Source organism: Haplochromis burtoni, unplaced genomic scaffold (genome assembly GCF_018398535.1).
Source record: "Haplochromis burtoni strain Fernald_Lab_line unplaced genomic scaffold, NCSU_Asbu1 Contig_109, whole genome shotgun sequence".
NCBI lineage: Eukaryota > Metazoa > Chordata > Actinopteri > Cichliformes > Cichlidae > Haplochromis > Haplochromis burtoni.
Window position 1 is genome coordinate 420,430 of NW_024582470.1, and position 14,171 is coordinate 434,600.

Sequence of the window (14,171 nt, forward strand, 5' to 3'; positions counted from 1 at the left end):
TGTGTAAGATTTTAAAATATTTATAGCAACATTTCTTTTCCCAGAGTAACATTTACACAGACATTTTATAGTTTGTTATAATCTAAGAGTAGTGTTTTGCTGTGTGTGTGTGTGTGTGTGTGTGTGTGTGTGTGTGTGTGTGTGTGTGTCCTTGCAGTTTATAACAAGACTAACACCACACTGTTGTCGCTGATCGCTGTTGTGTCTTCTGCAGGGAGGACCTATAATGATTTGAACCAGTACCCTGTCTTTCCTTGGGTCTTGACCAACTATGATTCAGAGGAGCTCGATCTCACACTACCGGGCAACTTCAGAGACCTTTCCAAGGTTAGAGCTCCCACCCATAAAACTCTTTATGCACCTTTTCCAATTTCCTGCGTGTGTGCTACTTGGAGATGCTATCAACTCAAATGAATCAAAGTCACAAAATAGCATTTACGGTACATAATGTACCAAGGAATAGCACAAATCTCTCCTTATCACATCCCCACCAAGAGCGTATACACCCCGCTATGCAGAAGAACGCTAATGTGTGGTTTCTCTTCAAAGTATTCATTCAGTTATTTCTCTCGGATTTCTTCTAGCCAATCGGTGCCCTGAATCCCAAACGAGCAGCATTTTATGCTGAGCGCTACGAGACATGGGATGACGACAGCGCACCTCCTCACCACTACACAACCTTATACTCCACAGCTCATTCAACACTGATGTGGATGCTCAGAATAGTGAGTGCCTACTTAACACACTTATAAACTGGAAACAGCTAACTAAACACACGCCAGACACTCAGGGCTGCTTTTCACATGAACGTGTCTGTTTTCTGTTCCTGTAGGAGCCCTTTACCACATTTTTCCTCAGCGCTAATGATGGTAAGTTCGACCATCCAGAGAGAGCCTTTTCTGGCATCGGTCGCTCGTGGAGGAACTGTCAGAGGGACACGGCTGATGTGAAGGTAACGTGGAACAACCTACTGAAGTGACTGGTTTGAGGTTGTTGGACTAGATGTATTCAGCATAAAATCCATCCGCACTGAGACCTAACACCAGGAGCATGAAATTATGATTTCATTTCTTTCATTTCCAATTTGAAAGTATTTAGAAGTGGCCTTATGGCCTCAAGTGGTTAACATATTTGTTTTGCATATGAGGAAAGGTCCTCAGCTTAATTCCAGGAGGAGGCACAACCCCAGTTTTGAGGGTTTGCAAGCCAGCGGTGGTCGCACTCCAGGATAGATGGGAGTTTTGCAGGGAAGGAAAAGGCATCTGGTGACAAATCTGTGCCAGATCAGACATGTGGAGCCATTTGCTGTGGTGACCCCTTGGGAAATAAGGGAGCAGCTGAAAGTACCATATGTGAAATATTTGATAATAATTTGCTAAAGGAGTGTCAATAATTGATGTGGATTTTTCTTAGATCCAGTTAACTAAAGCAGCAGCATAGCCTGTTATTATACTGAGAGTGCAGAGGGTGGATTGTTAGATGTTCACCAGGCTAGGTATTTTGTGTGATTTTGGTTTGTTGGCTGTTTGTTTCTGATCTTGGGGTGTTCGTTTTATAATATAACAATTTCAATGTTTTTTTTATATGAAAATGCATTGAAATTAAATTTAGCTTCCACTAAAACAACAAATAACGAGTTGGTTTTTTACATGTAACAAAGAAATAATTATACTGTAAGTAATTTTAAGTGCTGCATAATTATTTTCAAGTACTGCATAATTTTCTGGTAATTTGGCAGAAAATAATATTTTGCCATCTTACAGAGCAAGTAGGCTGTACCTGTGTGTGGGCTGTATTATAGAGTGACTTAACCGAAATTGTTTCTGTTTTATTGGAAAGGAGATACAAATTATACTGTTAATACTGTTAATTGTGCTTTTTTGTTTATGATATACTCAAAATCAGTTACAATATCATTTGTGTCTCCTTTCTAGTAAGATATGCAGACATTAAGCAAGGTTAAGCCACCACATGGCACAGCATGCTCCTCAAAAAGAGGCAGTGACTGAACAATGTGTTTTTGCTCGTGTCCATAAGGAGCTGATCCCAGAGTTCTACTACTTGCCCGAGATGTTCGTCAACAGTAATGAATATGAGCTCGGGATGCGCGAAGATGCAGTTCCTGTAAGTGATGTGGAGCTTCCCGTCTGGGCCAAGAAACCCGAGGATTTTGTTCGCATTAACCGCATGGTGAGAAAAACAGAGACTTGTTTATTTTAAATACTAAACCTGGAAGTTTTGATTCTTTTTTTTCTTTGCCTCACCTTAAAATCTGGAGATAAACTGCGAATATTCTCTCTCTCTGAATCTTTCCCTCTCTCCAGGCATTGGAGAGCGAGTTCGTGTCGTGCCAGCTTCACCAGTGGATTGATCTAATATTTGGCTACAAGCAGCGAGGGCCAGAAGCGGTGCGAGCTCTCAATGTGTTCAACTTCTTATCCTACGAGGGAGCAGTCAACCTAGACAATCTAGATGCTGTACAGCGTGAGGTTTGTTGACGATTATCATTAAAGTGCAGAAATCGAACTTGTGCGTGGTAAGCCCATCTCTTCCTCTCTGATTCCAGCTGATTGAGGCCCAGATTCAGCTTAGTGGTCAGGTGCCCTCCCAGCTGCTGATCGAGCCACACCCACCTCGGTCTTCCGCCATGCACCTGGTGAGATACCTCAACAGCCTTAGCACATCTTGGCACGCACTTACAGACAAACACCTGATGAAAACACCAAGTCAACTGTAGGAGCGCTGCAGAGCTACTGAGCTAGCAGTGCTTTGAATCTTCATTGTTTTCATTTATTTATCATATTTTTAAAACATTTCTACCCAGTGCATCAATTATTTTTAGCCCGCATTCTCCGAGAGGAATAGCTTCCATTAGCAAGATGTAAGCTATTTGAAGTTTTATTACATACAGTAGTATGTAATGGTGTTTGTAGCCTCTCTGTAGTCCCTGCTACCCTCAGCAGCATGAGGCCTCTGCTTCTCTACATCAGAGCCATCAATGTCAACCCAAACCCGTCAGACCCTGAGCCCTCAGCAACCGGTGCATCCGCCTCCTTTCCTAGACCTAGAGCCGCCCTCAGTGTGTGTACCTGCTCTGACCCTGTGCTCCCACTAATATACCGTTTCCCCTGCCGTCCCTCTGTCCCATCTGTTCTGTCTGTCCCTCTCCCTTCGTCTCCATCCCCCTTCCTCCAACCTACCCTCTTGCCCTTTCTCTCTCTCCCTTTCTCTGTCTGTCTCACCAGTGTTTCCTTCCCCAGAGCCCTCTGATGTTTAAGGATCAGATGCAGCAGGATGTCATCATGGTGCTCAAGTTTCCCTCCAACTCTCCCGTGACACACGTTGCGGCCAACACGCTCCCCCACCTCAGCATACCAGCAGCCGTGACGGTCACATGTAGCCGGCTGTTCGCCGTAAACCGCTGGCACAACACTGTCGGTGAGTGTACGTTGATGGAAGTCCGCGTAAAATTTAAATTATTAAAGAATTTTTGCGACTGATTTCCCAAAGCCGGTAATGCTTGTATACTTACAGCTGAGCCTGAAGCATTTGCTCTTGTTGTTTCATACTGCCCTTTAGTCCTGTTTTGTTCACACCCTCGATGTTGACATAGAAATATTTGTTAATTAAAGCTTCAATTAACCTTATTAATGACCTCATTAGTGCAACAGACTACGTGTAATTAATCATGGTAATGTGATTATACAGGATCACGGGCAGCTTAAGTGGCTTTTAGTACCGACTGCCACACGAGGCACTTAATTTTTAATGTACGCTTGCATCAGAGCTCCCATCAGAGAGCACTGGATCAGGCCTTCTTCAGCACTTGAAGATGTGCGTATGTATGACTGTGTAATATTTGTGCCTCAAACCCTTCAGGCCTCCGTGGAGCTCCAGGATACTCCCTAGAACAAGCTCATCATCTGCCCATTGAGATGGACCCTCTCATTGGTCAGTGCTCACACATATTCACAGCATTTTATCCATTCAAAAAGTTATAGATGCAATTTATGTTGAATTTTATTGACCAGAGGTGGGATGTGGCCCAGATGCAGATCTGAATCAAGGAGTTTTTAATATTATAGGTTATTGCAGAATTTATCACAGATGCTTATATGCAGCTCTTGTTTTTATATAAGCAGTTGCAGACCATAGTTTTGATACACATGTTCTGTAAGTAGAAGGGGATTTCCAGATCACTGGGGGAGCTGTGGCCAAAAGCATCACATGATGCATCGGGGATTTAGATATACTGTTAACCATTTTCCATTTTTCTGCCCTCATTAGCCTGATTACATCTTTTTCTTCCCATGTAGCAAACAACTCAGGCGTGAACAAGCGTCAGATCACTGACCTGGTGGACCAGAGCATCCAAATTAACACACACTGTTTTGTGGTTACTGCTGATAACCGTTACATCCTCGTCTGCGGCTTCTGGGACAAGAGCTTCCGCGTTTACTCCACAGAAACTGGTTGGTTTTTGTATTATTTATAAGTCATGTCAAGCACTAAGTACAGCAAGCATTTCCTCGAGGCTGTCAGCTTCCTTTTTGAAGCTTAAATTTATGATTCTGTCAGAGTCTTTGCTTTGCATGTTTATTAATTTATTACATAGAAGAGATGCAGGCTTTTTTGGAAATACATGCAGGCACATGGAGGTAGATGCTGTTTTTACTGATCCTCGGGTTTAAAAGGAGACACGGCTTGATTAAGTTATCATCACGAAGCACTTTTATCCCACCGTCGCCTTCCAGGAGTTTGATAAGGAGAGGCACACACACGTTGGCAAACTTGTCTACCTCCCTGCTCTCCACAGGAAAGCTGACCCAGATAGTTTTTGGCCACTGGGATGTGGTGACGTGTCTGGCTAGGTCAGAGTCTTACATTGGAGGAGACTGCTACATCGTGTCAGGATCCAGAGATGCCACTCTTCTTCTGTGGTACTGGAGTGGGCGGCACCATATTATAGGGGACAACCCTAACAACAGTGAGTGGTGAAATGGTGGATACAGAATGTGTGCAAGTTAACTAGTCGTTGTTTGGGACATGAGTGCATGAATGCGCTTCAAGGTCAAACATTAAGTTGAATAATTAGAGCATGTTTATTGTATATTTACAGCAATGGAAACATTTTTACTGCAAATGTAGTGGTTTGACTCCTAACTGTGTTTTCCTCAGGTGACTATCCTGCTCCCAGAGCAGTACTGACAGGACATGACCACGAGGTGGTGTGTGTGTCCGTCTGCGCGGAGCTGGGATTGGTTATTAGTGGAGCCAAAGGTTTGTACATCTTTATATGTCTTTGCCCAGAAGAGGTTTATTTGCAAATAAATATTTAATTTAATTAAAAAAGACCCATATGGAAAAGAAATAGTAAAAACTTATATATGATTTACTCATGAAAGTGGCCACTTTCTCATTACTTTCATATATTGTTTTAGTAAGTATCCAAAACATACAAGTTTCATTATATAATTTTTCAAGGGATCTTATATCTGTTTTCACACTTATATGCTTTTCATACAAGTTTCACACAAGACAGATACAAATTTTATAAGATTTATATATATCTTTTCCATATGGGGATGCACATCAGAGAACAGTGGCGTGGACGCAGTGAACGTTAATCACAGTGAATGTTGCTTTTGCCAAAGCTTTACACTATCTTGCTTTGATCTTTTCCCTCAGAGGGCCCGTGCCTCGTCCACACTATCACAGGGGACCTGCTCAGAGCCCTGGAGGGTCCAGAGCTGTGCCAGCAGCCACGCCTCATCTCGGTGTCTAGCGAGGGACACTGCATCATCTACTATGAGAGAGGCCGCTTCTGCAACTTCAGCATAAATGGAAAACTGCTGGCACAAATGGAGGTCAACGATTCGACGCGGGTAAAGCTGTCAGGGTTACTCGAATGCAAACATTTTCATACACTGGTGTTCGCATTATTCAGCCATAAACCAAGAGCTGCTTTTAACTTGGACTCTTTTTTTTCTTTTCCAGGCAATCCTGCTAAGTAGTGACGGGCAGAATTTGGTGACAGGAGGCGATAATGGAGTTGTTGAGGTGTGGCAGGCGTGTGACTTCAAACAGCTTTACATCTATCCGGGCTGTGATGCCGGAATCCGTGCCATGGACCTATCACACGACCAGAGGTAAAACAGGAAGAGGACAAAGACTGCGTCACCTTTGTGATGTGATTGCAAAAGTTTTGATGGTTCGCAGATTTGATTTACTGTGTTCTCTGCCCTCAGGACTTTGATCACTGGCATGGCGTCTGGCAGCATTGTGGCATTCAACATAGACTTCAACCGCTGGCACTACGAACACCAGAACAGGTACTGAGGACAGTGCGAGGAAGAGGACGATGGAGGGAGGCGAGGAGGTGATGCATTCTGCTGTGTATCTGCAGCACAGGGGAAACTACAGGTTCAGAGACGATGGAAAAACAAGTACCGGACCTTAGGCTGTATTCCCTTGTGAAGTTCACTTGATTTTAGGATGCGACGGCGCTGGTGGAAACTGCTTCCTCTGTGCATACGTGTATGTACGCGCACACACGTGTGTAACCACAGACACTTAATACCCAGAAGATACACACCAAAACCTGCTAATAGAATAAGAAGACTGCAGAGTGGGGAGGGGGAGGCAAGGTGAGCAGATATTGTAGAGGTCTTTCATACCTGTACCACTCACAGGACTGGTACATTTGCTGTTCCTCAAAGAAATCCTAGGTTTTCTTTTCTTTTCTTTTGGCTATGTTTAACATTTTGTTCTTTACTTTTCATTTGAGGAGATGCCAGCACATCGCTTATTGGGTGGATAATTAATGAAATATGTATCTAAACTGATAAGAAATGGTCAGAAATGAACCAGCTCTACCCATTGTTCAAAAACAGGTGCTATTGGCTTGATCTTAAATTCACCCTTGAAAAATTGCTGCAAGGTCTAATTTTTTAAAATTGTTGAATCTTGTTTAATTTCACCTGTTTTATTCTTTTCGTTTCTTTTTTTGAAAATTCATTTAGGTTTTTTTTGTTCTTTACCCTCAGCAGGCTTAAATCAGATTTTTATGTAAATAAGGCTCTGCTTCCTTCAGAGTCTACACTTCTACTTTCACTACACGAACTGCGCTTATCACCTTTAATTTATTAATGACTTGCTGTATGTAAAATACTGTGTAATAATTATTATAATGTTGACAAGGCTGATGGTAATAACGGTGGTAAATGTTTTGCCAGGGAAGGTAATGATAAAGAGGTCTTACCAGTGCCACCAAGGATGACGAACACAAGACTGACATGATTTCCTTTGTATATTTGGTGATCGTTCTGTCAAATATGTACATATAGTCTCGGTTCAGGCTTGGCGGGAGACTTGATCAGCTGAATAAGACTGGAAGCGCAAACTTTCACTTACCCACATTTGTTGATTATTTAAAAAAAAACAAAAAAGAGAGAATCAAATCAATGTAAAAGTTTTGTTTTGTATTTGCACTTTGCACCAATCACATATCATTATTTATTAGCTTGGTTCTTTCTGGTCGGCTGCCATTTCGTTTAGGTCCATTTTCCTACGGGATTATTTGTGCATTGATGTTTGTATTTAAAACGTTGAGCTCATGTGTGATTATAAGTTTTACAACCTCACAGTTGTAAGCAATATCATGATTCTGTAGCTGATAGAGGCGGGGCGGAGGGCGGAGAGAGAGGATGAAATGTGAGATGTACCATATGTGTGAAGCCATCTTGATCAAATGCGCACATGCACATACTCTATCGACAGGTTCAACTTACGTATCCAAAAAAAGGTTAAATATTTTTGGATCTATGAAACCCTAAAAAAAACTATTGTATTCATGTTTTATTGCAAAGATGTAAAATATGACGTGTGAGTTGGAAAAAAAATCATGATAAGAAAATAAAATATGCAAAGAATTTGATGACTTGGCTTTTCATTGATCACAACCGTGTATCACGCGTACATTTATCGCCATTTTGAGTGAAATCTTACTTCCATAAATGCGATTTCTAGTTAAAACGCTGCATTTTGCACACACTTGTCATTTGTTGAACTACCTGCTGTTTTTTTTTCTTTCCTGTTTGTGAAAATAGCAACATCCTGCATCACAGACATCAATACCCTGTTAGTAGTACAAAATTACCACTTTCAGTTTTCAGCATTTCCTGCATTGTTCTTTTCTAAAGAACCCATTTAAACCTACTCCTGTGGAGCTTCTTCAAATAACACAGGAACAGAACAGCCGTCCTCACTGAAAGTTGTCACAGTGATTATACAACCTGAAATTTGACAGATGACATTAGAGGTTCAGTTTTATCTATTTTCTTTTATTTCACCAGTTTAAAATAGTCATTTGTTCTCATAGCTGAACATCTTTTTGTGCAAAATTAAACTAAAAGCTAAAATTATACACTAGTTGTTGAATTTGTGAACTTTCGCTGTGAAACTATAAACAGATTATTATTTTACTGCTTTGCTGCAACTCTTAAAAAACACAATCTTGCTTGCTTGGCTGCTTATGAAAATGGCCACACATTACTCTCATCAAACATCATTTAATAATTTGATTCAATTCAGTTTTATTTATTCATTAAGCAGCCTGAACTGTTAATACAAGGCAGGATGGATCCATGCATCGTTTTTCCAATCTTCTGTTGTGAGCCCTTACCAACTGTAGCTTCAGTTTCAATTAAATTCCATTTTATTTACATAGTGCCAAAACACAACTTGCCTCAAAGTGCTTTATAATGTAAAGACTACAATAATAAAGAGAAAACCCCAACAATCAGATGACCCCCTGGGAGCAAGCACGTGGCAGCAGTGGGAAGGAAAAACGCCCTTTTAACAGGAAGAAAGAAAATGTTTGTTTTTTAATAAAGTTTCTAAAACGCGCCTTTCATATTCACCCAGTGCATCAAATGTAAGTCACTGACCGGCCATTGGGAGTAACTTGGGGGTTCAATGTCTTGACCATGGACACTTCAGTAAGCCACTTACTTACTTACACAAGCCACTTACTCTGTGATACTAGGTCTGCAGATTTTAAACATGCCTCAGCTCTTTGTTCATAAATATATAGAATATATATCTCTTTATGTTTTAAGTGCTTCTAAATAAGAGAGACATTGGTTTTGATATAATTCACATGCCAAACAGTTGAAACGACCAGGCAGTAGAAAATAACACTAGTTTAAGTATCAATTTATGCCACTAAAAGTGAATTTTATAGTCTAAAATTATAAATGAAATATTAAAATGATATGACTTGATTTTATACTGAAACATTTTGATTTCTATTTTTTTTTTTTTTAAATTAGATTTAAAACTAATTACTTTAAAATGACCAGAACTTTACAATCTGATTGACTGACTGACCTGGGTGTTTATTAATCCGATTACAATAAGAAATATAGTAAAATAACAAGGCTATGGTCACTATTTTAATATTAAAATTAATACCACCTCGTGTTTTAAAAGAATCTGTATTTGAATGTGCTATTTAATGCTATCAATGTTACCTGGAAATATTTGCGGTAGTTATTACTTTGTAATAACCTTAAATCAGGCCAATATGTTTACATATTATCATATTGTAAAACATTAACTGTACAATTACAAACTACACTTACTTTTATTTGCACATTATCAGCCCTAATTATTAATCTCTTTATTTATACTTTATACTATACTACATCTACCATTGCTCACCTAAAAACTACGTTCAATACCGCACTCTATTTATGGTTATTATTGCTTTATTACTATATCGTGTACCCACTTTTGTTTCCACTGAGCTGTATAGCCACCGAAAATTCAATTATTAAGGTCTTGTATACCTAATTATGGCATCTTATTGATGTGTCTAGCGCAGTTTTTATAAAGATATTACCAGAATTGGCCAAATATTAATAATAAAAGATGAATGGATACATATTTTTGTATATATTTTTGGGTTGTATGTGGCATTTTTTCAATCATTTAAAAAAAAAATTAAAATCCAGGGATTCGTGGATTGGGAAGAATGAGCTGAAGTGAAACTACAGCAAAGCTAATAATTACATCCAATTTGTTTACAGTATATTTGATGCTTTATCTTATGCTTAGTACTACAGCCATTTTCCTAATTTTGCAAGACAAACAAATCCATTAACACCTCAATTATAACTGGAATGATAAACGAAAGCATTGCCACTAATCTCTTTTTTAATTAGTGTGATGTTTCAGCATGTATAGAAGTTAAAGGGATTTTGTGATTAAAGTTTATACATGGGGGAGTGCTGAGTCTGTCAGACCGTACCACCTGAAATACACAGATTAATTGGAGAACAGTGAGGATTTGTCAAGGAGTCTGACAGCTCTGGCTGTTTTTATTGCTTGCGGCTGTCATCTGTGAGCTTTTGTGGTCTTTACAGTTTATTGACTTTTCTGACAAAGTGTGGCAAAGATGAATGAACCGTTTTCAAATAATTCTCTCTGTACGTGCCATACATTTTTGTCACAGTGTCAAAAAGACTTCAACTCACAATATTAAAAAAATAACAAACAAGTAAATGATGTATTTTCAGAGTAAACAACCATTTCTCTAACCAAAGCCTGGAATAAAAGCTGATGGCAGCACAGAGCTGCTGTAGTCTCTATGGAGACCGGGATCGGACGCTTTATAAATTGACAGGCAAGAGTGATAATCTGTCGCGCTGGTAGACCTGTCTTTCAGGCTCTGAATTTCCTCTTGTAGTTGATGGCACTTTTGACCTGGCCTGTCTGGAGCTGGAGTCCGTGGGTGCCTGTCTGTCAAGTCTCCAAGCGTCATTTCTTTCTTACCTTCACATCCACATCACCGTTATCGGTCCTCTTCTTGTGCAACCTCCTTTCTTCATACTTTGAATGATTACAAGCCTGACGTGATCACAGTTTGGATGTATCTTGCCTTTTCATTTCCAAAACCTTACTGAACAGCTGAGACACATCTATGTACTTCATGTACAAAGTTAAAGAGCTTTAATAGGATTTTTATACCGAGTTTGCAATGTAGTCTACAGACATTATGAAGCATGCTGCACAAAGCTTCACTTCAAACAATAGTATTTCTTCTAAGTTGAACACGAGTGCAATACGAGAAATGACAAAAAGAAAAAAGAGGAGAAAAGATAATGAGTCCCTCATTATGCTGTTCCCCGCAAAGGGAAAGCAGAATCTCAGATTCATTTGTCTTAATTGTGAAAGTAAGACTCAGAAGGGTGCATTCACACTCACCCTTCAAGACCTCTTCATCACATTATGAGCGATATTTCCCCTGTGCCTATGCAGATTGCATGGCCCCGCCAGAATTAGAATATGCATGCACGGACTGTAATGCCATTATGTCAGCTTCTTTGGGGCTGACAAAAGTTTTTTGTGTTTGTATGTCACAGTGAGGAGGTGCTGGACCTCTGTGTGCTTTATATGTGTGCGCATGCTTGCCTTTGTTTGCATGGGCATGCACCAATGAGAGCACATGTGCATATGTCTGTACTGTATGTGCTCCCTCCCACATCCCTCAGGTGGAGAGTGCAGAGATGGTGGACCTCTGAGATGAGATGCTGCATATCTCCATGTTGGTGAAGGAGCTTCCTCCCTCGCTGCTGCAGTCGGGGACAGAGGAAGAAGAGGAGATGATGTTCTTGAGCCTGTGTAGGGAAATGACGAGCAGCGTCAGAAGGAACACCAGCAGGCCGAGAAAGAGCCATACATAAACATAAACATTCCCTGGACGCCCCGGAGATGAGGCGGCCGCAGATGTGGAGGCAGAGGTCGGGGAGAAACGGAGGAAAGTCCCATTGTCTACTGACGAGATTCCGGTCTCATTTTGGTCCATCAACGGAACGTCAATCCCAGACATCCTGACTGTTGTTTCGTCATGGAATAACAAGAGAGACAAAAGGATCAAAAACATGTTTAGTTTAAAAATCCAGTATTTACAAAAAGCCTTTAAAAAGTGATTTCTCTTTGTCTGCTGAAGAATGGGAGATGCTTCCTGATGCCCACACCCTCACATAATCCCAAACAGCCTTGGTTGGAAATGATCAATTAAAAAAAGGATTTTTGTTCAGATTAAAAGTCAGGAAGCTTTTTGTTTTACTTTTTTTTATGCCGATGACACTGCCATGAACAGCAGGGGGAGTGCTTGTCTTATTGAATGCCTGTCAGGCTCGGTGCCCAAAGCTGTGCGTGCTCATAAATGAAGCCATCCTTATCTGATGAAATTAAACCCCTTATAATCAGCTTTCACAAAGACAGATGAAAACCAATCCTCCTCCACTGTATATTAATATTGTTAATAATATTCCATCACAAATTACTGCATGGCACGAAACTGGCGAGGAAATGCGAGCGACCGCTGGAGGAGCAGTCAGAGTCTTTGTGCTGGTGAGACACAGAGGGGAAGGGGGCTGTGCTGAATTTGGGTTAGACCAGCCTTGTGTCTTGACTTGATCTATGACAGCAGAGGAAAGACACTTCAAAGCGAGGAATAAATGACCATGACCGGTATGAAAGCTAGAGGTCAGCAGCACACTTTTCATCTCCCAGTGGTATGAGCTCAACTTCTTTCTTATCTTCTGTTCCTGGCCTCCTTTTCTCCCCATTTTTTATAGCCTACATTTCAGCATGCCCCATATGTGAGCCCGGCCACTCGTGCGATATTAAGGCTGGAGAAAATTATACTCCTGCCTTTTGATCTGCAGTAATCACCTCTATTAATCAGATCAGTGCTGCTGAAAACTGCGAAAGTAGCTACAATGTAAAAACATGTTAGAAACTGGAAGGTTTCACTTTAAATGCTTTGCCATTTCATTTCATTATGATGTTTCATTCCGGAAATTGGGAATGTTGCTCTGACAATATTAATAAAAACATTATAAACTTGTCTCAGTGTCACAAAGCGTTCTCTCAATTTTGTAGTTTGCTGCTCAGACACCAAATCAGTTTGATGTGGACTAATAATCATTTATTTAACCTGACCAATGAACACTGTGTTTTAAATTTAATAATACTACAAAGGGACAGTTAGCTAGTAGATTTAACCTTCATAAGCTAATTAGTTAACTAAGCTTGAACTAGCTGCTTGTTATTCTGAATTGGCAGAGATTAAATGATGCAAGTTGAATAGCTAGTGAATGCAAGTTATAAGCATTTTCAATCTATTAAACGCTCATAATGCTACATTGTTACAGTCATTAGTATTTTTTATATATTATTATACACTGATGAATCCCAAGCAGCAAACCTCTGGGTCTGAAAAATGATAATACAGAAGTACAAAACTGAAATTCTTCAAATGGCCATTTGAGCAACTGAAGTCCATGCTAACCTTATGGAAGCTTCTTTTTGACACTATTTTGATTAATTAATTGCATTTTTCATCAGTAGGCCAAAAGTTTTGGTTAGTATCTCAAGACATTCACACTAAATTTTAAATAAGTCATCTCTAAATTTGGATTTACCCAGAAGTGACTACAAACTGCAAGCTACTCAGTGAAAACTTGAAATATTAAGAAATTTCTACTTCTGTTCGATCCTGTTTGTTATCTAACAAATAATTCCCTGTCATGCAGTTGATTAAGTAGCACACAGTAAACCGAAAGTTCAAATCTTATTAGCAAGTTGCTTACATCTAATTAGCCACTTGTGGATAGTCTTAGCAAACGAAGTTTGCTAAAACATTAGCTAACAACTGATGCTTATTAGCTTAGCACTCCATGCTTTCTTTCAGATAAGGTAATAAATGGTGGGAGGTGTAAAAGATTAGGCTCCTTTTTGATAAAGTTTACAGTTAAGACTGCCTGCCCACTTTTTTAAGAGCTTCATTTTATCCACTGACGCTTTGGAAAATCTTGAACCAAGCCAATAAGCTACTAAGTGAATATGACCATTAAAAGATTTGATTTGGATAATAAATAAATAAATAAATAAAAGAAAGTGAAAAGACTGTGCAACTTAAATACATTTGGCAGTGAATGAACTAATCATGCCAAAATGCACACCAAATACCAGCTTCCAAAGGGACTAACTTCAAGCCTTCACGAATGGAGTTGTTTTCATCTAAAATATTGTATACTACTACTACGTCTAATAATAATAATAGTTTTGTGTGTGTGTATATATATATATATATATAT

General features: G+C 39.7%; 2 protein-coding genes across 16 annotated transcripts in view; one reads left to right on the forward strand and one right to left on the reverse strand.

Annotated features, from left to right (window-relative positions):
- Positions 1–7,936, forward strand: part of nbeaa (neurobeachin a) — a 98,966-nt gene extending 91,030 nt beyond the window's left edge. For 10 of the 15 annotated variants that reach the window (XM_042223327.1, XM_042223330.1, XM_042223332.1 and 7 more), the window contains 14 exons: positions 215–327; positions 585–725; positions 833–952; positions 2,038–2,190; positions 2,325–2,489; positions 2,567–2,656; positions 3,246–3,438; positions 3,880–3,951; positions 4,317–4,472; positions 4,817–4,987; positions 5,179–5,280; positions 5,689–5,885; positions 5,998–6,149; positions 6,249–7,936. In XM_042223327.1, the coding sequence (XP_042079261.1) occupies positions 215–327; positions 585–725; positions 833–952; positions 2,038–2,190; positions 2,325–2,489; positions 2,567–2,656; positions 3,246–3,438; positions 3,880–3,951; positions 4,317–4,472; positions 4,817–4,987; positions 5,179–5,280; positions 5,689–5,885; positions 5,998–6,149; positions 6,249–6,339 (1,916 nt within the window). In that variant the 3' untranslated portion in view covers positions 6,340–7,936. The remainder of the gene's footprint in view (positions 1–214; positions 328–584; positions 726–832; positions 953–2,037; positions 2,191–2,324; positions 2,490–2,566; positions 2,657–3,245; positions 3,439–3,879; positions 3,952–4,316; positions 4,473–4,816; positions 4,988–5,178; positions 5,281–5,688; positions 5,886–5,997; positions 6,150–6,248) is intronic. The other 5 variants (XM_042223331.1, XM_042223334.1, XM_042223335.1 and 2 more) reach the window with 1 other exon arrangement.
- Positions 7,937–8,800: 864 nt separating this feature from the next.
- LOC102291024 (serine-rich and transmembrane domain-containing protein 1) overlaps positions 8,801–14,171 on the reverse strand; it is an 11,349-nt gene continuing 5,978 nt past the window's right edge. Inside the window, exon 2 of the mRNA XM_005928098.3 lies at positions 8,801–11,898. Within this exon, the coding sequence (XP_005928160.1) occupies positions 11,552–11,893 (342 nt within the window). The 5' untranslated portion in view covers positions 11,894–11,898 and the 3' untranslated portion in view covers positions 8,801–11,551. The remainder of the gene's footprint in view (positions 11,899–14,171) is intronic.